This window comes from Charadrius vociferus, unplaced genomic scaffold, assembly GCF_000708025.1.
Source record: "Charadrius vociferus isolate BGI_N301 unplaced genomic scaffold, ASM70802v2 scaffold134, whole genome shotgun sequence".
In the NCBI taxonomy this organism is placed as follows: Eukaryota; Metazoa; Chordata; class Aves; order Charadriiformes; family Charadriidae; genus Charadrius; species Charadrius vociferus.
This window is the reverse complement of record NW_009648333.1, coordinates 942,252-967,150: the sequence shown is the minus strand read 5'-3', so window position 1 is coordinate 967,150 and position 24,899 is coordinate 942,252. Positions and strand designations below refer to the sequence as shown.

Below are 24,899 nucleotides of genomic sequence, written 5' to 3'. Positions count from 1 at the left end.
GAGTACGGTGACGTGGAAGCTGCTCTGTTCTCTGTTCCTCCCAGTGGCTTCTGTCCACATCCACTTTGGTTTTAGTTTCAAGAAGCTGGTCCAGAAAACAGCGGTGCATAGTCCAGAGTGCTTAACACTTCCCAGAGGAAACCTGCCGGATTTTTTTTTGGGTGGTCAGGTGTCTCTAGCTTGAGAGAGTCTGTTGTCAATCTGGGACAAGCTTCAGCTGCCCCAACATAAAATCAATTGAGCAGTCACTCAGGAAGAGTTGTGGTTTTCCAGGAATGATGCAGAGGGATTAATTGTCTCTCAGGTCTGTCTGCCAGAAGCAAGTAGAGATGCTGTCTATGTGTTCAACCAGTGTTCGCTACTTTCAAATTTTGGTAACATCATTGTAATAACTATTTGACAGTGTTTTAAAAATACGAACAGACAACAACTACTGTTTTGAAGGTTGCGCTCCCTGCAGACCGCATTTGAAATACTCGAGTAGTAGTAATTACTGGTTATATTTTTTAACCGTTCTTTTTATATATTCGAGTATACAACGGAAACTTTACTATAGGTGAGGAAATATATCTAGCGTTTGTACAGTACAACCCTGTTGTTTTCCTTTGCTAAACTACCCCCTCTGCAGACAGGGCAAGTGGACAGACTGAGCACAGGAAGCAGAAAGGCTCTTCAGAAGGGATGGGAGGGAGTTTACAGATCTTTGTCTTTTATTATTAATGCATTTATTTTACATCCTCTCTTTAATTACACAAGAATGCTTATAGATATCATGCAATTATAAAGGCTGTAGTACTGATGATTAAGAATAAATGCTTCAATTTACACCAAGAAGCCAATTAAAAATTAAATGAAAACACAGTTATAAATTTTTCTTGAAACAAATACACCTACGGGAGTCTAAAATAATGTGTCATCAAAACCAAGAATCAATGTTAGTCATTGTTTATCTTTTAGGGTTAAGCTTTCATTCTAATTTTATTTTTTCAGCTTTTTTTGGAGGAGGAGACATGGGAAATTCTGTTGGTTGTAGTGAGAAGTTTTTTGCTGTTTGTCTTTGTTTTTAGTGGACAAGCTGCAGTTTTCTCATGATTCCAGGATTTGGGGATTTTAAAAGTGCTAGATATTAACAAAATACAATAGGCACAATACAAAAATGTAAAAAATTCTGTAAAAAATAGTGAAAACAAGAATAAGTTCACAAGAGTAGTATTCCATTCTTCTAGCGTTATAAAAGTAAACTTTTTGAAAGGAATGAGCCCTGCAGCTTGAATTCTGAAGTGACGAACAAATCTACTACCTCATTTGATAATATGCTAAAGGTCTTTTGGTGGGATGTGCTTTATTTTCTGACTAGCTGATGGGTAAGGTGGTGGTCAAAGTTTAGAATAAAGAGAAAACTCTTTGTTTTCTCCTTCTGATAACGTTACTGCAAAAGGGTCAGTATAAAGGCCAGCAGATCAGGTTATTTTGACTTAGTATTTTCTTTTGTGTTATCACTTTACAGATGCTGTGTCAGGATTGTACATTGTGCTGGCCACAGTCTTTTATCTGGGTTAATTCTCTTTTCAGAAAGTAGCAGGATTCACTGAGAATTTGTTACCAATGCAGAAACAGTGAATTTCTAACTGGCATCTCACATCCAGTATGTTGCTGTTGCCTCTCCTTTCTATTTCTGAATTTTTCTGGAATGCAGATAATATAAGGGAAGCAAGAATGTAAACATTTACTGACACAAGAGCTCATTTGAACTGTAATAATTGTCATACATAAAAGCCTGTAGTTTAAGTGATGTTAATTACCTCTCAAGAGTAGTGGGCTCTGCAATAATCGCTAGATGCGATATACTTTTAGTTACTGCTCTCTGTGGTAGTTTGAATATGTTCCCCTTTCCTTATTCATAAAGATATTTAAGCCTGGCAGATGTATTTGCCTATGAAGAAATTTTTATCTATTAGATGGCCCTGTACAACTTAGTATAAAAGTAGTGACATCTTCCTTTTAGATACACGTTAATATAAAATTGAAGATGACAAATGTGTAAGAATAACAATATTCAGTCCCATAACTCCTGCACTGCTGTTGTCATATGAGGTTATTGTGTATCCCAGGGTGGGAAACTGTGTGCCTTTGTACTTAAGAGAATAAATGTGTTGTGGATTTTCCTCCCTTAGAGGAAGCTTGGATATATCGGTTTGAGGGTTCTGATATCAGATGCGGCTGTTTATTCTTTACCAAAGTCTTTCAGTAATGTTGTTAATGCCAGTATTTCCACTGCAAACTAATACACTGCCTGGAAGCTAGAGCTCACTTTTACAAGAGTTACAGGGGTTACAGTTCCATTTTGTACATCACCAGACAGTACATGAGCTTGTAAGAATGGCTGTATCCAGCAGACCTTGGGCTCATGTAGTTCTTTGTGGGTTGCCTCTGACAGTGGTCAGTAGCGGAAACTTACAGGAGCAATAAAAACAAAAGCCAGGGCTAGCTTAAAGTGGTCTTACCCCTACTATATCCTTTGCGCTTTCAGCTATTGGTGGTTTTAGAGCTTTCAGACTCAGTGTGTCACTCATGTTATCTTCTTTAATTGCTTTTGATAGACTTTTCTAACATGAATTTATTTAATCATTTTTGGTCTCATTTGTATTTCTGGCATCTACAACATCCTGTGAGCATGAGCTCCACAATTTAATTATGTGTTGTATGAAAAAGTACTTCCCTTTGTTATAAAATTGCTCTCCAATAATTTCATTAGGTGCCCATTGCTTTTCTGTTACAGGAAGCAGTAAATAACAGTGGATGAACATTTCCTTTCCACCCTTGTCTTCTTCCCACCATTCATGATTTTAAAGATTTCTGTGACATCCTTCTCTCCTCCCTGTCATTCATTTTCCAAGCTTGAGTCCTACAACACTCAGTGTCTCTGCCTGCAGAAGCAGTTTTATCTGTCTTGATGTATTTTCTAGCTCTGCTATGTCATTTTATAATAGGACACATGGAAGTGCATGCACTAGTGCTGTGATAGTTCAACTCTACATTAAAACTGTAGGCTAAAGGATTTTTGTCTTGATACTAGTTCCTAACATACAACTTTTTCAACTGCCAGTGAGTACCACACTGCTATTTTCAAAGAAGTTAGTGACCTTGATCCTTCTAGAGTGCCAAAAGGTAATTAATTGCCTGCCATTGTATATGAGCATTTTATTTTATGAGCAGAACAGAAAAGTAACAATAAAGGAGCTCTAAGAAATGAGTAAAACCCGGGACATGGACATCTGTGTGGTCAAGAAACTGAAAAGTGAATGCTGTGCATTGAAACCACGTGTGCCCTAATCCTGTAGGAACTATTTGCAGTCTTTTGTTTTTGGACGGCACCAAAGGTAAATACAAATCCAGAAAGGGAAATCATCTTATTGTATGTAACTCTGGGTTTCCTGCTTCCCAAGACTACTTGCAGCCCTTTGGCATGCCCACAAATTATGAAGTTTTCACCAAAGAATAGATGCTGTTTTCAGCTGGGAGAAGGACCATGCTGGTGCGTGTATGTCTCTTGTTTTACTGTTTGTGACAGCTTCTGATGACTGTTGGCTGTGTCTTTTCCATAGTGCTAATAGAACTCAATGGCTTGTGGTATATCATATACTGGAGATCTTTTGTGTATTGTTTTTACTGTGCTTTGGCATGTTTATGTTCTTACCAAGCTGGTGTTTGTTTTGAGGGAGATTCTAGCTCTGGTTTCATAATAAGGAAAACTTTTGAAGTTGTTATATTCTGGGCATATACAGCTTTAAGGAGAGTTTGTCCTCAAGTTTGCAAAGCATGTTGCTACTTTGGTAATATACTTTGAATGAAAGGCAGTGCTAATTGCAAGTGAAATTCTGTTATGGTTCTGCAGAATGGTAAAATTAATCCCTCCCTTTCTCTCTTTCAAATGCTTGCCCGGCATAGGACTCTGGTTGTGTGTTAGGTTTGTTTCTGGCTACTGTTTGCTAAGTTAGGCTTACCAGGATGATCAGTGACACGGTTATTTTTCTGAATTTTCTTCTAATTCTTGTTAGTGGTTATGTCAGAGATACCATTTCTATTTCCTTAAACATAGATTTCTGAATCTAGATTCAGTTATGTCTATGAATTCATCTCTGTGAAAAATAAATACAAAATTTTAGTGCTGGCATGCCATGAAGTAGATACGGGAATGAAAATAATATTTCTAGTGCTAGATGGATGCTTTCAAAGATGATTAACATCTCTGAGTTTGCTTAATACCAAAAGGTATCTGAACAGTATGAATAAAGATTTAATAGAAAGTTTATACCAATGTAATAATGTGAAATACTTAAATAAACTTCTGGGTTACAAGAGCCCCCTGTGTGCTATCAGCACGCTTCCTTTTCCCACGTGGGGTGGAATATGACTAGCTCCCCTGACACTTGCATCTGCTGTCAGAAGCCTTCCCATTGTAGATGCTATATGTTGTTTCACATATGGCTGTACGCACTGTGCAGAAGACTCTGTTACACCGAGGCAAGATTACTTTTGAAAAGGTTAAAGTTGTTTGTTTGGTTTTTTTTTTTAAAAAAAGTCTCGAAGCTTGAAGGCTGGGAAGTGGAGTTGAGTTCGCATCTCTCAATGCCTCAATGCAGGCTTTAGCTGCCTGATGTGTTCGAGCTTCTCCCTTAACGTATGTCTTCACAGACAAACTGTAGGCCCTGAGGACCAGTGCGTTGCTTCCTATGCTTGTGCAATATTTCATGCTTATGCATCTCTAATGGTAAAAAAGAGAATTTTCACCATAATATCTTCTTCTGTCTTCCCTTCAATACTGTAGCAACGTGAAACGAATTTGGAGGTAGGGAAACGCTAGGTCTTTGGCTTCTGTGTTGGGAAAAAAAAAGGACCCTTTAGTTTGTTCTCTAATACATATTTGATTCCAGCTTTAAAGAGGCAAACTAATCTGTTATATAGATCATTAAAAGTAACATTGTGGCTTTTATTGGTAGTATTAAACTGACTAAGTTGCGTAGGATGAGGTAGAAATTACTTTTTTGCCACAACAGGTAGAGCAGCCCTTTGTGTGGGATGGAAGGGGACTGTGGCACGTGGACACACCAGGGGACGGTGGCTGGTCTCTGTGCAACTTGGTCTCGTGGTTGGTGTTTGGGTGCAGGGAGCCTGCACAGATCCTGGGGAGTATGCAGAGCCTGGGCATGACTCTGGGCAAGTTACTTAATGCATCTCAGACCTCTGCCCGGCTTTGTTTAAAACCGGGTGTGCGCTCTCCTGCCTCACAAGGTTGGTGTGAAGATGAAGTTGTCATTTTCATGGTCTCCTAGAGCAACTGCCATGCTGTGTGTGGAGCTGTGTGTCTGCATGGACTGAGGGGTGCGCACTGCTTGCATCTGAGATGGAAAACAGCTGTTCTTGCAGGTTTTGCTTTTTTGTGCAGCACAACATTTAATTTCAGAGAGTTAACGCCGTTGTAATTTTATGTTTTGTTTTCATTGAATCATTAAAGTCAGAAGCAGTCTTTTTTCTAATGCATTTGCACAGTGCTGTAAATGAAACTGTCAAAGAAAACCAGATTTAGTTAAGCCACAATTTGAATTGTATGTCTGTGCCACTGGCCAACTTCACTGGCTTTTAATTGGCCAATCATGTGCACAAAACCCACTAATGAGCATTTCTATAAAATTTCAGACTAAATATATTTATGCAGTATGTTCTCGAGAGGAGCACAGTCCTTCCTTTCTGTACAGTGTTCTCTCCTGAAGTCAGTCGTCCTCGTCATATTTTAGATGAAGAATATGATTATTTGCCTAGTACCTGGCCTTAAAGGCAGATTTCTTTTTTCTGCAGTTCCTGTTCTACAGGGAGAAGAAAACAGTACCTGCTAGTAGCAGTACCATGCTCTAGCTTACTGCTTTTGTCATTCTGGTCATTTGAGGTAAAACAGAACCACGACACATTCAGATTAAAGAGACATTCACTAATGTCACCAAATCTAAACTATTGAGACTCTTTCTATTCCTCAGTTGAAACAAATCTGATAGAAGGTGTGAAGTCCGAGCCAGTTGCTGTTCTTTAGTACTAGGACTTGACAGCAAGTGTATGTAGCTAAGTCTAGGAATAAGATCTGTCCATCTGTCTCGCGTGGCACGTGTCAAGTTAAGTAGCATCAGGTACTGCCAGAAGGTCTAAGGGAGATGGGACCCACTTGCGTCTACAGCCAGTCCTAGCAAAGCAGAGAGTTACAGGTCGGGAGATACTGAGCTCTGTAATGTTTGATGCTTGTCAAACAGAGTTTTACTTGGAAATAAAGCATTATGGTGCAGCGGTTCCCGTGTGGAGAGTTGAGGCTGTTGAGGTGACCATGCTGCTGTACTGCATACATTGGTGCAGCATCTCCTCCTGCTCTGCAGGCATCTTGCGTCTTGAAGTCAGAAGGCCATCTGTGTTTAACTGCTTTTTCTGTCATGATTTATAGACTGCGTCTTTCTGTTTTGTGTCATTATTCCAGATTATATTTATTCATTGCCCAAAATCGTTAGTGGTCTCTCCTGTGGATGGCTGACACTAACGTATTGATTTGCTTTGAGGAGACAGGAGAATCAGGCTCTTTATTCTAGTAGAGAAATACATAGATTCAGAGCTGCCACCAGAGTGATTTTCCCTGTTTTTCTGCCAAATGGTTGGCTGCTGTTGCTGAGACAGATACATTTTGTGGGAGTAAGGAAGGCTGGACTCCGCATGTACAAATTGCTTTTGCTGAGCGTGTGCTGTGCAGTGTGTCTGCCAGTGCAGCAGTGCACATGCAGGCTTTGCTGTGCGAGTCCAGCAGTCCCTCGGCTGAGAAGGCCATTTAATTTTTCTTCTTTAGACCAGAGAACCCCTCTGCTTTTAAAACAATACAAAGTAGTTAATAGGGTATGAACCCAGAAGACAAGATAAAGTGGGAGGTGTCCCTGCCCATGGCAGAGGGATTGGAACTAGATGATCTTTAAGGTCCCTTCCATCCTAACCAATTCTGTGATAATATGCTGCAATCCTGCTCTCTGTGGGGACAGTCATGAGAAGAAGAGATATTATGCCAAAAAAATACCAGAAGAGCAGATGCAGATTGCTGCTGGACTGTTTTAGCCCTGAAAGCTAACTCACAAGACCATTTTTAGTGATTTGCTAATGAGGAGGAAGATAGTGCTCTGGATTAATTATTTGTTCCTTAAAGTCCTCCATGGTGAGGAGGTCCCTTGGGGCACAGTCTTACAATGTGCAATTACAGTGGATTTAGACCAAGTTTGAGGTGCACTCTGCTGTGTGTTGGACTATTATTATTTTTAAGTAAAAGCTTTTGCCATCTAGTGGAAAGAATAGACAACTAGCATTTCAAGTAAGCGAGAAACCTAGTAATACGTCTCATACACAAAGCAGGAATAAGCCACTTGCTAGAACAGTAGCAGATTATTCTGACTTTTGTGGAAATGAGTTGGTAGAAATCTTCCAAGCTAATGGTGCATTTTGTTCACATAGTATTTGAGACTGTATCTCATTTAAGCACAGAGTAGGTGAATAGGGCTGGTCTTGCTTATTTGGGACTCCTTCTCGTTCCACCCTGGAGGTAATCCTCCCTGGATCCTGGGCTTGGCCAGTATGCTTTGAACGCCTCTGCGGTGGCTTAATTCCCCCACCAGTGGGATGGGGAAGAGAATCAGAAGGGCAAAAGTGAGAAAAATTCAACAGTCAAGATAAAGACAGCTTAATAAATGAAGAAAAAAAAAACCAACAAAACAAACCAAACCCACACCAAGTGATGCAAACACAATCACTGACTACCTCCCACCAGCAGACTGATGCCCAGCCAGTCTCTGGCTGGGGGCAGAGTGAGAAACAGAGGTGGTCTTGGCTGTATTACAGGCACTGGTCAGCAATAGCTAAACCACTGGTGTGTTTCCAACGCTTGTTTTGGTCACAGATGTAAACCACAGCACCTTACAGGCTGCTATGAAGAAAATTTAACTTCATCCCAACCATGCTGATGTTAGTATCAACTCCTGTAAATGCAACCTGTGGTGGTGGTTCCTCACAGCTTCACCTCTGGACCTCAGGCTGTATTGCCCCTGAGCAGACAACCTCACAGGGCAATGAAATTCTCCCACTTAAGCAGGACGGGTAGTAGCATCCTGAGTACTCATCTAGGGCTGTCATCAACAGTTCTTCTGAACTGCTCTCCTGAAGTCGCTTGGCCTTGGTTTTCTTCAGTTATTGTGCAAGTACTTCAGTCGTTATGTCAACAGCTCGGGGTTTGGTGGATGAAAGGGAGAAGCCAGGTCTTCAAAACAAGTGGGTTCAGTAGTGTGGGTTTTTTTTCCTGAATGTTGACAAATCTGCTTTCCTCTCTCTTCCTTAAGATTAGTCATCTCTGCTTGAACACCTTGTATGCCTGTAGTAACTCATGATTTATACGGCAGGATGAAGATCACATCACATGAAAAAAAATAGTACAGCTGGTTCACCCTAAGCTTCCTCAGGATTTTTAAGAAGTCAGTCTTTTCTGATTATGGTTTATGTTACAGTTGATCAAAACAGCCATTCATTTTGGCACAGATTGTGTCTGGTTACGTGTATGCCTGTAAATCCCACATTTCAGCATTTTTTCCAGGAACCCGTTTGAGAATTTTCTTCTCCCCAGACGCATGTGGCTGGTTCAGCGATTCGGCAAGGAGGATGACAGGGTTGTCATGACAACCGGTTGCATGCTGTGAGAAAAGATGATGCCAAATGACCAGCTTCTGGCTGTTTATCACTCCTCGTTGAGTAATGTTCCCCAAATTAGACAGGCTTGTCTGATTTATAATTACTTGTCCTAGAGGCTTGCATTTCTGCTGCATTTGTTTCTGAGATAGCATTCGTGCTTCTTGTAATGGTGCTTAGGCGAGACTACCTGCTGACCACCGTTGTTGTGAATTATAAGAGTAGGTGTTGCTGTCGATTATGCTGTAGTGTGTGCAAAGTGAGGAGAAAATTCGTCTTTGAGGTCTTTTTTTGTTAAACCAGAGACACTTAAACTTGCATGCTGAGCCCACTACAGGAAATAAATGGGATAAAAACATTCAGAGCCTGTGTTCCCTCTATTGTGCTGTTTAATGGAGAGTGCTCCTTTAATTTTGTTTGCCTTCAGTCGGTACAACATGTCTTCCCCTCCCTTCCAATGTCTGCATGCATATGGGGTGGGGGAGGAATATGCTCCCTTTAGGATCAAATCCTGGATCTGCTGAAGTCATTGGCACCTTCTCAAGAAGACTACGGTTCTGTGGCTTTCTTATCTGATTTTGCTTTTATTTAGGCCTAGAAGGCAGAAGTAAAACATTTTTATTTCAAGATTTTGGAAGTTCAGAGGAGGAAGAAAACACTTTACCCCATCCCTTTAATTTTTAATAAAACCATTTTATCCTCCTGTCTTCCCAGCTCCTTTCTTGCGCTTCCCATCATCTGCCCAGAAGGATGGCATCTGTAACATGCACATGCCGTTGTGGGCCACCTCTTTCCTTATGCTTCATTCCAGCAATGAACAAAGCCATCGGATTTGAAGCTAGTGGTTTGCCATTGCTGGCTGAACACTAGAACAACATGTTGTTGGATCCTGTTGCCATCCCATTCTTGGCAATTTTTGGCATAGAAAACATCGCTGTAGATCTCTTAGTTACAAACAAGGTGTTTTGCAGTTTGAAATCCTTCATTTACATTGTGCACCCACTACTGTGAGCAATGGGAGAGCTGGAGACTGACAAGTGGATTTACAGATTTATTATTGGCCAGGCTACTTTTCTAGATTTGGAAAATTCTGAACGTGTCTCTGTGGACCGTTGTGCTTCCAGCCTGGACACTGAACGCTCCTTTTCAGTTAACTTTTCACTGTGGAAATATACTTTTGAGATGGTGACAGATAACTAAAAGTCTAGATCAAATCCTGTGTTTGGATGGCATCTCTTTTCTTCAGAGGATCTTTACAGGAGAAAAATTGTTACAAAACAGTCCTAAGAATTGGGATAACTAAGCTAGGAATACAAAAAAGTGAGTTCTCTCATCTTTATCTCTGTAGAGTATGGGTATTCTATTTCCTAACCTATTTAGATAATGCAGATCAAGTGCTCACAAGTATTGAGCATTGCAGACAGGTGGTCTTGCTTGGTCATTCTATCACCATGCAGTGGAAGGAGTCTTCCTTAGCTGGAAAGACTGACTGAAAATCAGGCTCCGCTCCAGCACAGCTGCATTTGCATCAGCCGGAGACTGCTGCTGCCTCAAGGAGGGGAAATGAGGCCCGTACATGGAAATGAATCCCTTAAAAAGCAAAGCACATATGTCCCTTTAATGATGCAATGACACCTCTCAGATATTCATGAATTTATTTTCTGTCTTAGTGTGAGTCTGCCTTCGTGCTCTTTCACATTTTCCCCCAAAAATGCTTTAAACTGAAGTAGCGCAGTTAAAATTGTCCTGTGACATAGGTTACATTACTGTGCACCTCCCAGGTACAGAATTTCCAGCACTGATGGCTCTGTACAGCACTTTCACAGTCTCTGTTTTGAAGTCATATATGCTGCCAGCCTGGAGCCCTTTGGGACTGCAGTTCTTCCTATTCAAGAGTACTCTTCTTGGCCATAATTTGATGCCCTAGCCATGCTGGTTGGTGAGATTATTTTTTTACCTAAGGAAGAGCTGGGCATCCAAAATACATTTTTTTGGTTTTTTTTTTTCCCCAAGTAAATCTCCCAGTTGAATACAAAATTTATTGCATTAGACGTGTTGCCTTGCTTAAGAGTATTTTGTTCAGGAAATAGGTCTGCTTAGCCTTTAGTGAACTAGGTTTAAGGCTTTAGTTCCCTCATGTACAAGGAATTAAGCAGAAAGGCACTGACAGTTCAGTCTCTGTCCCCAGCACCTTGCTTATCATCACCACCAAGTTCTCTTTGAAGTGGAGATAACACCTCGTTGCTGCTTTTATCCATTGTTGTTTATTTTATCTAAAGGAAAGCAGAAAGCGTATTCATTACAGTCTGTTGTATCTTTTCTTCCCATACAGTTTCCTCGCTGGTGCATTTTTCCTTTTTTCCTTAAGGTATCCATTCCTGAGGTATCTAGCTTTTCTTTATATCATATATCACATAAGGTGATCTTTTTCTTCCAGTCCTAAGTAATGTGTAAATATGCTAGTAATCTTCCATTACCTTACTTACAGAAAAGGAAGGACCTAGATTGTCTTCCTTCCAGACAGGAGTATTGAGATGTGCTGTTGAAATCAAACAGCATATTTCTATTCTTCATGAAGAAAATATCCTGATTTATTTAATTTAGCACAAGCACAATGTCATACAGCCAGATTTTAGTACTAGACTGCTGAGAAACCAACTTATGACAATGGTGAGTGGAGTATTTGGTTTGATTTATGCTGGAAAATACAGACTTTGCTAAGGATGGTGGAGAAAACTGTTTTCTACAAAGAATTTGGACTATAGGAAATCATGCATTTTGCCAATGTTCTTCCATTCCGCCTTTGTTATAACACCAAGTCATCCCTGATTGAACATTTCACTTTAGTGTAGTTCTTTCTAAAAAAAAAAAAAAAAAAAAAAAGTGAGTAATTATTGTCTCAAAACCTTTAACAACTTGCCTCAGATAGTAAAATAATTTTAACTTGAAATAAAAGTTAATTACTAAAATTTCTAGTTATTACACCAAACTTAGTATCCGAACAACAGCATGGAATTTATCACTGCTCTGTATCAGGTAATTGGCAGAGGCTGACATTTGGAGAAGGGAGTTACAAACAGCAATATATTACATTATATGGGCTTTAGCCTATCTTCTTTGGAATGCAAAATGTGTTCACAAAGCTGTCCTAGCCAGAATTACCAGTTAAATATAGCTGTGTTTATGGGTTTGTGGAGGTACATCTCTGTTGCTAGTTGTTTCAAAAGAGTGAATTAATAGTTTCAGTTTGTGTAGCAGACTTCATTTTTCCAGTATTTTTTAAGTTTCAACTGCTCTCCTCAGTTATAGTGATACTGGAGTGAAGGCTGTATTCATTTTTTTCTTTTACAGGCTCCATGTTTCAGGCATTCAGGCAAAAATTCAGACACAAACACTTATTTCTGAGTGAAACTTTACCAGACAATTTTAGCAAGTGGGAATCTCTTCAGAGTGTTTTACTCCTTTGTACATTTATTAAAAATGGAAGCAACTATTTATACCTTTCAAAAAGAAATAAATCTTTCTTTGGTACTTTTCTAAAGCCTTACTGGCTTTTTTGTGGGTTATTTCTTTATTTTAATTTTTAAATAGAAATGACTAACATAAATTCCCCATTTAGTTTTAAAAGGGAATGGTAAGGCATTGCAGGCACTGCCCTCCCCTTGGGCTCTCATTTCTGATTATTTCATTTTTTTCATCATTTTCCTGGTCTTTTAAAAACATTCCTGTGATCTCTGTGCTTCTGTGTCTCTGGAGTGGAGACTGAATGGTGGGGTGCAGCAAGCTCGACTCTCTCCGAGTTCTGCAGAGACCAATGCCAAAGATTTTTAGGGAGCAGCCCTGTTCCCTGTCATGTTGGACCACATAAGATGGGACTGTGGCACCAACTCTAAGCAACTTTAAGATCTGGTTTCCCGAGGGACTGGTCAGGTCCTGGTGCAGGAAGGTGGTAGATGCAGGAAAGCCCAGTGAAGTCCGTTTTGTGTTTTTCAGTTTTCCTTAGATGAAGTCAACTTTTTGTCTTAAATCACATCTTTCACATTTTTATGTAAACTTCCATTTTAGTCCTCAAAATCTTCTACATCTCTCTCACTGTAATGTTTTTTTCACCAGAATTGGCCCATGCTTCTTCCATAATAATGTCCCCACGAATAGCCAGCCAGTTTGGGGATCTTCCACTGTATCGACAAGACTTTAATCATCTGTCTTCAGTGAGACAAAACTCCAACTGAAAAATATCAGTCCTCTCTTTGCAACCTGTCCTTTCATGTGACTCTGTCTGCAGAAGACCAGCTGTGAACTTCTAACTGTGTTGACCTTTAAGCTGGCAGCTCTGTGTTTCAGAAGTCGGGTGGTGACAGCTCACACTTATCTTAGGCAGATTTCCAGGTAGCAGCTTGCCGATGAGGACTCACCGGCATGTCCATGCCAGTGTGGGCAGATCTGGGATGAGAGCCGACCTGCCTTGCTAATGACGGCTCATGCACCCCGTGTTCAGACAGGGATGGAAAGCGAGGTGAAGGATCAGCTGCAAGCTGACTGTCCGGTCTCCTGTGGTGAGCGCTGACTTCAGACTTCATCTCCAGAGTGTACGCAGGCAGCAGAGCCACCCTGTTCAGTAAGGTCTTTCTCCAGAAAAAGCGGTGCCTTTCAAAGGTCTGCAGTGCTGTGTGAGTCTGCATGATGCCTGTGTGAAGATATACCTCATTCCTGTGCAGAGTTTTGAATTGCTTACATCCTGAGATAGTCTTTCCACTGATAAGAATTTGACTATTTCTTGCTGTAGAAGGAAAAGTTCTACAGATAATACATATCCAAGGTTCTTAAAGAAACCTCTTGTCTGCTTTCTCATACAGCTTACCTACAGTGGCTTTTTTATTCTAGTTCAGTGTTGTTTTTCTTACTCCTGTTGCTTTATGCATTTTATGTAAGAAATGTCTTACAGTATAGCCTTTCAGGAGGTCATGGTTTACTGTAATACACGTGGTAGGTAAGCCAACCCCAATACAAAAGGATACGTTCTTTTTGTGAATCATGCTATAAATTGCTGTAGTAAGTCATGCTTTCCATATTATCAGAGCAATAATACTTTCAAACCCAGAAGCATTATGAGCAACCACACGGACCTCTCGTAAATAAATCAGTAAAGAAGAGCATGGAAAAGGTCAGGAGATGTCAGGTAGAACTTTGCTTCCTGCAGATGACTGGGAGGGTATCAGAGAAAAGTGCCTGATCACCATAAATCGTCTGCCACTGAGGAAGCATGAAGGACTTACTCATCCACAGACCAGAAGGAACCATTTCTCTGTAATGTTTTTACCTCTAAAACCTGGCAGACTAAGAGGTTTTCTCAGTTTCAGATGAAGAAGTCCGATGTGGTCAGTTCTATTTCCTCTTGGGTTTGTTTCATACAAATTTTTTGATGCCATGTCAACAGAATTGGATTGATGTACAGATACCTGCTTCTTTTCTTCCCATCCTGTGGCTGTCACTTTCTCTTCTACAAGAAGACTGGAATTGAAAAGGCCTGAATGTAACAGGATATATATATTAGTGTGGTACATTTTGTTCTGGGAACCAAACACCGCCCTGATAAGGCACCATTCTTACACTGGCCCATGCAACAAAAATTAGATGCTTTGACTCGATGTCATGCCACTGAACAGCGTCTTTCAAATTCAGAGGAAAATTGTTTTACTGTCTGTAACTCCATATTCAAATAACTGCAGTAGATCTCTGATGCTGCAAGTGCATTCATCTCTCCTGTCAGATTTTGTATGTTGACTCTTAGTTTTTTGTCTTTCTTGTGCTGTTATCTCTTGCAATGGTTCATCACCTTTGACTTGCACACCGAGTGCTTTCATCTATTAGAACAGTCAGTGAACTAGGGAGGATTTCAAGTTCATGCCAGTAGGAAATCACAGCCTGTGAAAAGGTTAACCCTGCCGGTCTGTCCAATCTTGAGGTGTGTTTGCAAATGGGCTGAGGGGCACACACATTTCTTTTTTCAAGTAGGTTTGCATAGATAACAGGAGGAATGGCGTTTCAGTATGAACACGTGAGATCTGGTGCTCTCCTGTTCAGTCACGCTTATCAGATGGTCTGAGGCCAATACCTCTGCGCAAGGAGTAGCCGCACACCAGCAACATGCATCTCGTGCCCAGATGTAATTCATAGTTTTTCTGTGTGAAAAATGCAGCTTTTTTATTGTCTTGAGCTGTATTAATCGGAAAAAAAAACATCTGAAATTTAATTAAGTTATCTCTGAGTATATGCAAACATATTTTGGTGTATTTATTTTTGCTAATGGATAAATTTTCAAAGTAAACTAACATTACTCACAAGGTGATATTTTCTTATCCCAGAGTGCTCCCAGCTGTTTTACGCAATTTCCCTCCAAGTATTCATTCACACAAAAGAAAACTTCGTCTCTTCTAACTAAATATTGCAGAAATATTGTTGTTTTAAGTCTCTGGGTTAACAGTTTTCTTTCTGCCGTGAGTTTTGTCTGCTTTTACTTCAAAGCCATTTCTGTTTAGGTCCTTTTGGTACTGCATGTTATTGCAACAATAAATAACAGTATGTTGATTCCTCTGCATCTCTGGTTAATTGGTTTGAAAGGAGTGATTTAATGCAGCCATAGCATAACACTTTGCTAATGGTATATTTAAATATGTATGTGCATGTGCATATATATGTATAGCAAGGGCAGAAGTGAAGAGAATAACATTTCATATCCTGGCAATGTTGAAGTATGGTTGTTTAATACTGCACACTGTATGCACCTGAACTGATATGAAGCTCTGCCTCTCTGTCTAATAAAATCTTATGACTTTCTTATTCCAGCATCCTTTGAAAGGCCCAATATGCAAGTTTTATGAACACTGACATCATTGTGATATTTTGGACTTTTATGAAGCAGTTTTTTAAACTTACCCATGTGTATCTGGACTTGCTGATGTTGCCACACATACTTCAGTGTGATGTTTAGATATTTGATCTTTGCACGTCAGTTTTTGCATGATGTGGTCAAATTATTGAAAGTGTTTTGCTTTTATTTGCTTTTTACATGGTTGAGAGAAGTGCAGCTCAGTTGTTCAGTTGGAAAATAGAAATGGGCAAGGTTGAAGGTGAATGGGCTTTCAAACTTGTAAGACCTCAGAGTCAGGAACTACGTACACTTGAACGCAGTAGAGGCTATGTTTAGGGGGACTTCTAGAGGCGAGTGTTTAACATACTTGGGAATTTCTGGAACTGATTATATGAATGCTGCTGATTTCAGATATTGGGCCATGGGTGAGGCTCATTCTTGAATTTAAGTGTAATGATATTGTCTAGTTTTACTTCTGCAGAGTTTGCTCAGATTAGTCCTCAAGTGGTAAATCAGTAACTTAAGAACTCTGAGTGGCTCTGGGGAAGAAATAGTCTGGTCTGTGCCATGGAGTGTAAGAGTTATTTCAAGTTACCATGCCATTTGTGTGTGTGTGCGCACATAAATGTGGGTAGCAGAAATGAGAGATATTCAGAAATAAGCAACTGTGATAAAACACCTAGTAAGAGGCTTGAGGATAGACTAACAAGAAACTTTTAATTCAAAAAAGAGATTAAGAAGAGCAACATAACAACAGGTTATTCATCTGTCGTCCACTGAAGGTGTTTTGAGGACTGTCTTTGAAGGCTGGAAACAAGTTGCCAGACTAGATGAGCCACAGCTCATTGGTATGGTGCTTCCTTTATTCTTGGGTTTTTTCTCAGTAGCTCACTTCACTGTACTGGTGTCAGCCTTCATCACGTCTGCTCAAGTGCTGGTGGAAACGTCAGTCCGGGAGGTTACTTACTTCTCCTTGCAGTTTGACAGTCCTTGGAGCAGACCATAGCAGCTGGTTAATAGCAGGTACCATAATAACACCACCAAAGCTGTTTAGCTGGGAAGTTTAGAAGAGCATTGGCTCCCTTCCCAGCCTCTGGAAAGCGTGTATCCAGCAGAAGGTACAGCTGGTTTGCACACACATGGTGCCCCTGCCTTTCTAAAACGCACTGCATGCTCTCCACCAGTGACATCTCCTATATGCACCTATGATCCCAGGTAAATCTGGGAATGTCTCTACAATATGAATTGCTGGCACATTCCTAAGTCAGTAGGTTTGTCAGTAGAACCAGTATTTCGTCTCTGCGTTGGCACTGTGGATGAGATTTTGATTTTTTCCTACCCCATTATAAAACCAAACAATTGAGAAGAGTATGTTTGTTTGTGGCAGTCGGTGTGTGTGTAAAATGATAACTCAGTTCTTTTGTTCTCATCATTTTGAACAAGCAATCTTTTAGATTTTGTAAGTAAACCCAGTGCAGGTTGTTTGATGGGGGCAGGTGGGGGGGTCTGTTTTGATAAGCTGGCTTTGATTAGCAGAAATATATGCTCTGCTACCATGCATTGAGAAGGGAAGGTGCTGTGGTGAAGAAGATAGAGTACACCAAAACTCCAAATATTACTTTGTATACTGCGATATAATGTACTTGAAGCTAAACCTTATTAGAAGAGCTAGTTTATCTGATGGTATTAGATGGCTGCCGTATTAGAACACCTCCTTGGTAAGCAGTGTATTTTTTTCCTCTCTTTATAGGCCAAGTCAAACCAGGCTTTGTCACCTTACTTTGAGCCTTAGTAATTCAGTGTGTTTCTCTGGTGTTCATTTACACAGGAACTGTAAAACAGCAGTACCAGCTGTGCATCACTTGCATCAGGGCAGACCCATGGAAGAACTGTTTGTATCTTAGGAACGTTGATTCATTTTCTGGTTTTTTTTTTCTTCTTTTTTTTTTCCTCCTGTTCCCAGCAGATATATGGAGTGATCATTCATTTCAGACAGACCCAGACTTACCACCTGGCTGGAAAAAAATCAATGACATTGCTGGGATCTACTACTGGCACATACCAACAGGAACAACTCAATGGCAACGTCCTGAGTCCATCCCAACGGATCTCCAGGGCTCCCGAAAAGGATCGCTTGGTTCCATTACTCCATCTCCTACTCCAGAAACTGAGGTAACATACTGTGTCTTCTCGTGGGCTGCATACTGTAAAGAAAATTGAAATAACTTTTTGAACTTGTAGGTTAAACCATTAGCTAAACTGAGCTTTAGAATATGGGGCCTGATAATGTCCCAAAGTGTAGCTATTCGTTGATAATATGTCGTAAGTATCTATTTTCTATATGCATTTACTAATGGCTGTGCTTCATGAAACATCCTAAGGTTTGGATGTGTAGGATGAAATCAGACATATCTCAGATAAATTAGACAGCCAGTGCCTGATGAACATGAAACTACTGCAGTTCTGTAGCATGTGCTGAAGCGTTGCTGCATTATATGGATACAGGATACATAAAATTTTTGCACATTATAGCAGTCTTGGTTGGACTCTTTGCATCTTCTTTCTTTGCGGTTTACTTGGTAGGACTATCACAGAAAGACATATGAGTCTTCACGTGAGACACTAGTTCTTTTACAGGGTAGTTTCTGGTGAATAAACATCAAGTATGCTCAAGTGTAAGCCTTTTTAACGTCCTGCCAGTACAAAGTACCTGCACAAGTGGATCACTGTGTTGCACTCAGTCTTTAACTAGAAACAGAAAGAAATGCACTCTTCCACACATGCTGAAAGAGCAATATGTGATACCAATCCGGGGGTGGTGTTGATGTCATAGAAGTAAAAAAATAAAATAAATTGTCAGAAAGAAGAGCATTCTTCAAAAAACTCAATCACTTTGTTTTGGTATGCTGGGACGACTTCTATGGAATGAAATACTAATATAAAATCAAATTGTTTTCAAATGAATTCTTTTTCACACTAACTTCCCAGAAGAAGGTCCACAGTTTTATGAAATCAAGGGGAATCTTTGTACTAGCTTTGAGTCTTGGATCAGGCAATCCTTAGTTGTTTTTGTTTTTATTTATATGTATGTAGATACGACATTTCTTCTTGATTTTGTTGACATATGCACCAAAATAACTTAAATGAAAGTTAAGAGGAGTTAAGGACATTTCAGTATGTATTACCATCTTGACACTGAAACTTTTATCCTGTATAGGCTTAAGCATGTACATTCTTGTTCTTTATTTTAGAAAGATTGCTCCCACATCTTCATAAATGCTACTCATAAGGTTTGCAAAGTTGACCACAACATTTCAGTTATGGTTTGCATCAGTCAAGCTCCCATGAAATGTACTGTGCAAAAAGCACGCTGGAAATTATTTCTCAGAGGGTTCATGAGGAAAGAACAGCAATTGTTATAATTCAAATGGAAAACAAGAAAATAAAAATCCAGAAATGCAGAATGTAAAGTGCTGCACTTGCTTCCAATATAAATTCCTATAATGTACCTGGGAATGATATAATTCACCACTAAGTATTTTTCTTACTCTAAAATATGGAGAACAAGGCTTTAGTTAGTAAGTTACAGATATCTTTCACAAAAACCCAGAAATCGGTATGGTTGGTAAATTGCAAAGAGAAAATGTGTTTATTTATTTCAAATATGTTTCTACCTTTGTTTAAAATGCCTTTATAATGAAAATTTCAGACCTGCTGGTAATGTGCCAGATGTACCTTCAACTTTTCACGATTTTGTTTGCTTTAGAATAGACACTAGGAAGACATTTTTCACTATGAGGGTGGTGAGGCACTGGAACAAGTTGCCCAGGGAAGTTGTGGATGCCCCATCTCTGGGGCTTTGAGCAACCTGGTGTGGTGAGGGGCGTCCCTGCCTGTGGCAGGGGGTTTGGAACTAGGTGATCTTTAAGGTCCCTTCCAACCTAAACCATTCTATGAGATGAAGAATAGTTCTTTATAATAAGAATGATCATTAATTCTTAGCAACATCATGGTGAATACAAAATATATGAATTATAGCAACATAGATTTTAATACATTGTAGATGTATTAAATAAGACATTTGAGGAGTAATTCTAAAATGCTATGTATGCGAGTATGTAGTAGGCTCATCTAGATTTTGATTTGGCACTTCTAATTCAGCAAGGAATTTGATCCAGCAAAGATTTAAGGATATACAGTTCTCTTGCAGCATCAAGACCATATACTGTAGTGTAAAAGATGATACAGAAAATAAAACAAGTTTCAAAAATTTGTATTAGTAAGGTATTATATGGTTATTTTAATTGCAATTATAGATGAAGACATTTGCCATTTGAAAGATTTTGCACTCACTGATAGGCATCTTACATACCATTATTTAAACAATAGTGATTTTTTTGACTTAGTGGTTATTAAGATAGCACTGCAATACAGTACCAGAAGACTTAAAGTAATGGGGTTCAAAATGAGAGTGTGAATTGGGCTCAGAACTTTGTGCGCTGCCAAATTCTGAAACTGCTACAAAGAAGGGGCATAGCTGGAGTTATATAATGAGAACTGTTAGGAAGTCTTGCATTTCTTGAAATCACAGATGTTGAGCTTTATTAAGACAGAACTGGAGAAAGAATCCTTTGGGATTCAGCTAGTTCTGAGCAGAACCCTGCGCCAGAGCAGTAAGAGGGAAATAAGCCATGGTGTGGGGTTAAGAGATAGGGGTAGGTAATGAAATAATTTGTAATCTAGATTTAACAGTGTCAGCTATCGTGAATCTTCAGGTTTTCATCTCTCTGCAATCAATACTTGCCAGCACCTAATCATCTCCAGGTCACTTGCAGGTGATACTGGTTTCTGTCTCTGTTCACTGCACTGCAGCCTACCCCAAGTGCTTCCCCTCTCCCTCCCTGTGGAGGATTTAACCTGGATGTCTGTGATACGGTCAATCAGACACTTCGCAAAAGATGTGGAATTCAACCTAGAATAGTGGCTCCCAAAGGTCTTTATCCTGGCGCTACCATTGGCAGCAGCAGTTGCGGTGAACAGCTTCCAGCTCCGTGTTGGACCACGTGTGGGCTGTGTACGGCTGGTTCCCTTGTTGCTGTTTGGAAGCCTGCGCTCCGAGATAATCTTGTTTGCAAGGGCTGGTTTAGCTCATTCCCACGTGCTGGAATTTGTATTTCTTTCTTCTGAAAAGGTTGGGGGACATACAGGTTTTAGGCAGGTGATCGAGTATAGTCTAGGATTGAAGACTGGCATGGGTAGCGTTTCACATCTCTTCCAATAGGCTTCTGCGAGTCCATAAAAAATACTTTTATCTTTATCCCACTTGTCTGTGAAGCATCATGTGCTAAGTTTTGAGATGAGTTTATTTGAGCTCTTTCAGCTTTTGAGTTTGTCAAATCAACATTTAGAAACACCTTTTTGTCCTCCAGAGTAATGCCTTTTTACCCTTTGTCTCGTTTCCTCCTTTTTTTTTTTTTTTTTAATTATTTTGTGTCCCTGTCTCTTAAAAGATGTTATACACAGAAGCTTTGCTTCGTTTGGTAGAATGTGGCTCACAGCTGAGGGCAGTCAAAAAGGAACAGACAAAGTTAGCTGGTTTTATGTTGTAGCTTATTCTGGATATTTAGCATAAAGAAAAGCGGTTACTTACTATTGTTGAACAGAGAACCAGAAAAATAATGGGTAGGGAGGAATGATGCTGTAATGCATGCAAATGGCAAAAAGGGTTTTAAAAAAGAAAAAATGTGAAAATTTCTTACTTTTGCACTGGCTGCAAGGCTATTTTTCTTTCACAAGATAATCAGTAAATTTCAATCCAAAGCAATTATGAGTTAAGCATTGTGTGAAAATCCTGCAGATTTAAAAGGAATACTAATAAATGCTAAGTATGAATAACCTGGAACATTCCTTCCCTTCCTCCCCCTCAAAAGCATGAAAATGTTTTTTGGTTTTGCACAGCTGATTAAATTTGACTTACTTTTAGATGGCTCTTTTCTCCTGTGTGTCGCCAAATGACTTCCTTTGTGAATCCTTGTCTTCTGTAACGTTCTGTTCCAAATTCTAGAGATTTTGCTGCCTCTTTCCTATTTCCTGTGCAGAGAGAAACCTGTAGGGTTTATATTTTAATAAGAGCTGCTTTGAGATCGTGGCAGAATTTTGTGATGGTAGTTGTGTCGTCTTATAGCCTGAGTCATCCCAGGCCTGGGTCACCTCTAGAAGTTCTTCTTTAGGTGAGGTAGCCACTAGCAGCTCATAATTAAAGAGGAGGAACTTAGTAGGAAAGGCAAACAACTCAGTTAATTCCAAGGCATGTTAGGGAAGAGCTACTGCGGGGAGTTTGTTTCTGGCAAATAATTCCTCCGGTGGGGATGTACTGAGAACAGTTCTGAGGTGAGAGTTGCACCCTGCAAATTCATGCATGGGGCCATATTAATAGGTACCACTTCATCTTGGTGCTGAGCTGAACGAGTTCGTATTAAAAGGGGCCACTAATTGCAAGAACACTTGATTTGGTGAAGCCACAAAGAGGTGGCTCCGGGTCTCTCAGCAACCAAATGCCCTGTCCCACCTGGCTCTTGTTCAGGACTGTGGGATTTCTGTCCTCATGGGGAAGAGGAGAAGGGCAACTCCACCATCAGCTGCTCCTCCCAGGCTTTACAGAGAAGGGTGAACCTCAGGTTGCTGTAGTGCTAATGCACTGTTATTTGCTTGATTGTACCAGTGAATGCTTCTGAAAATTTTGAGAAACTTGCATGAAAGATGAGAGGGTGGGTGGGTGGTTTGGTCGTTTTTTTGGGTTTGTTCTGTTTTTTTAAAAAAGGTGCTACACTTTACAAAACTACTACTTACAGCAAGAAGTCTCTCTGTACTCCTTACTCCTTCCCTTCACTGTCCTTTTCTTGTGCTTTCTTTCTAGAAATATTTATTTTTTACCTTTTATGTATCTTATCCTTGTATATATCGTTGTGTTTCAGTATTTCTAGTTCCAATAGTGTTAGGGTCTTTCAACAAAAATACCAATCAAATGGAAATCCTGATGTTTCCACTTAATTGCTGTTTATCAAAGGCTGTAGCAGCTGTGGCCAACATTCATATTCAGATTCATTTTGCTTGCTTTTAAGATCATAGTTCAGGAGTAATTTCATTGTTTGTTCCTAATTTATATTAACTTTCCTTGTTTCAATCATTTGTTTTGGTAAGTAACTGTTAGAGGCATGTCTTCTCTCCCCTTTCCTCCAAATGCCATGGTATAGTGGAGTAATTAGTTGAAGTTTGAGGTGATCTGTTCCCTAACCCATCCTGTAAATATCAATGCTAACAACAGTGTCTTGTGTTTTTTTTCTTTTTCTTTTTCTTTTTTTTTTATCAATGTGCTTCTTCCTGTGTGAATAATTATGTGTCTAGAAACAGCCATGGAGTGATTTTGCTGTACTGAATGGGGGAAAGATTAATAGTGACATTTGGAAGGCAAGTATATTGTCAGATTTTAGAACCTTTAATACTATTACCCTTGTTTTTTGCATGGCAGTGGCTGTTGTTTTTTTTTTTCCCTTTTTATTTTTCCATGAATGTCATTCATAACCTAGGCCAAAGTGAATGGGGGTACTGCTAGGGATGTCTAGCTCACAAACATGCTGCCTTTTCTGATCTTTCCACTTGGAATGGATTCAGTCTAAACTAGCAGGACAACTGCCATGACGTAACGAATGAGATGCCTGCACTGAATGAAATGCAGCTTGAGAATATATGCATGCCTCTTTTCAACTTCAGCCAGAAATACTATCGCTTCTTTGCAGGGAGGATTTAATTTCCCTTTGAAATAAGAAATAACATGGTGGTGTACTTAATACTGTATTAATAGCACGTAATACTATATTAATAGCACTGCATTTACCTCTAGGATCTGCATGCAGCCACTGTGAACCCAGACCCAAGTCTGAAAGAGTTTGAAGGAGCAACGTTACGCTATGCCTCTTTGAAGCTCAGGTACGATGACTTCAGAAGTCTCTGTGGAATGACCAGCTCTGTTTTGTGCTGTGCTGTAATTTTTATATGATTTTAAGATTGAGTTTTGTCTTTTTTTTTTTTTTTTTGTGTAACAGAAATGGTCCACAATCTGATGATGATGATTCCTGTAGCATCAACAGTGATCCAGAAGCCAAGGTCTGTAAGATCCTCAATGGGATAACAATTAAAAATTTGCAATTGTAAAGATAACTTGCAAGGTGCAGAATGTCTCCTAAGTTTGGAGATTAACTGTACTCCTCCTCTTGGCACAATGTGGATTGACCATGCAAGACTAATTCCATCAAAGGAATTTGTAGATTTAAAGCTTCATTCAATTTGTTCAGAAAAGTGTGAGTTATTATAAAACCACATCAGCCAAGGAATTGAATGTTACAGCTCAAGATTCTACTGTTGGACTGTAATCACTGAGCCCTTGCACAGCTAAGTGAGTTTTCTGTCCTGAATGAGAGAGGACTCTGTTGTTTGTCATGGCTGCATAGCTTCCTGGGGCATTCAGTGACAAAATTTGCTCTTTATTCTCAAGTTTGTCGCTTTTTTCCTTGTTTATGTGGTTGCTTGAACTTGCAGCTAGTAACAAGGAAGTTACTTTTTAGAACTAGGATCTTTGTATTTTAGAACAGAGAATGCAACCTAGTTTGAGGATGAAATTTATAGAGGAAAATGAGACCATTATGCGAACAAGCACCATAATTAAATCAGAGCCTTTACTGTTGTAATCTAAGGTTTTTGAGGAGAAAGAAGCAGCAGAAGGTTTGAATGCTTGTATACATATCTCCAGATTTGTCTTGCTGATGGTTTTGCCTTGTGCTTGCATCCATTTTTAAGGGTGTATGTGAATCTCTATAATTGGAAATCCAAGTAATTTACATAAGTGTTTTTGGCTGTGCCATACACCTGCAGTGACTGACAGGATCAGAAGCTACTTTCATGCAGGAAGACAGTATGTAACAGAGTTAATAATTACAATCATTAATGATATATTTTAGGAGAGAAAACAGACTGATCAGGGTACTTAAACTTCTTTGTCATCTTGATTATTTGGCTTGTGATGTTTAAATCAGATGTGAATAAATGTGTTTTGCTTGGCAGGCTGGCAATTAAAAAGCAAGGGTTTCAGCTGCGCTCGTTACAATGACAAGCGCTAAATACCGAGCACAGTAAATGGAGTTGGAATAGTGATGAGTATTAGGTACCAGTCCTCTGAACCAGAAAGCTGTTCTTTTCAAGATAAGCCTTACGGTATGGAAAGCAT

At 39.7% G+C, this 24,899-nt stretch overlaps 1 protein-coding gene across 3 annotated transcripts in view; it reads left to right on the top strand.

The window, feature by feature from the left end:
• The window catches only part of APBB2 (amyloid beta (A4) precursor protein-binding, family B, member 2), a 103,315-nt gene that overhangs the window by 17,897 nt on the left and 60,519 nt on the right, over positions 1-24,899 (top strand). For 2 of the 3 annotated variants that reach the window (XM_009884953.1, XM_009884952.1), the window contains exons 3-6: positions 17,583-17,791; positions 23,024-23,086; positions 23,520-23,605; positions 23,722-23,782. In XM_009884953.1, the coding sequence (XP_009883255.1) occupies positions 17,583-17,791; positions 23,024-23,086; positions 23,520-23,605; positions 23,722-23,782 (419 nt within the window). The remainder of the gene's footprint in view (positions 1-17,582; positions 17,792-23,023; positions 23,087-23,519; positions 23,606-23,721; positions 23,783-24,899) is intronic. The other variant, XM_009884954.1, reaches the window with a different exon arrangement.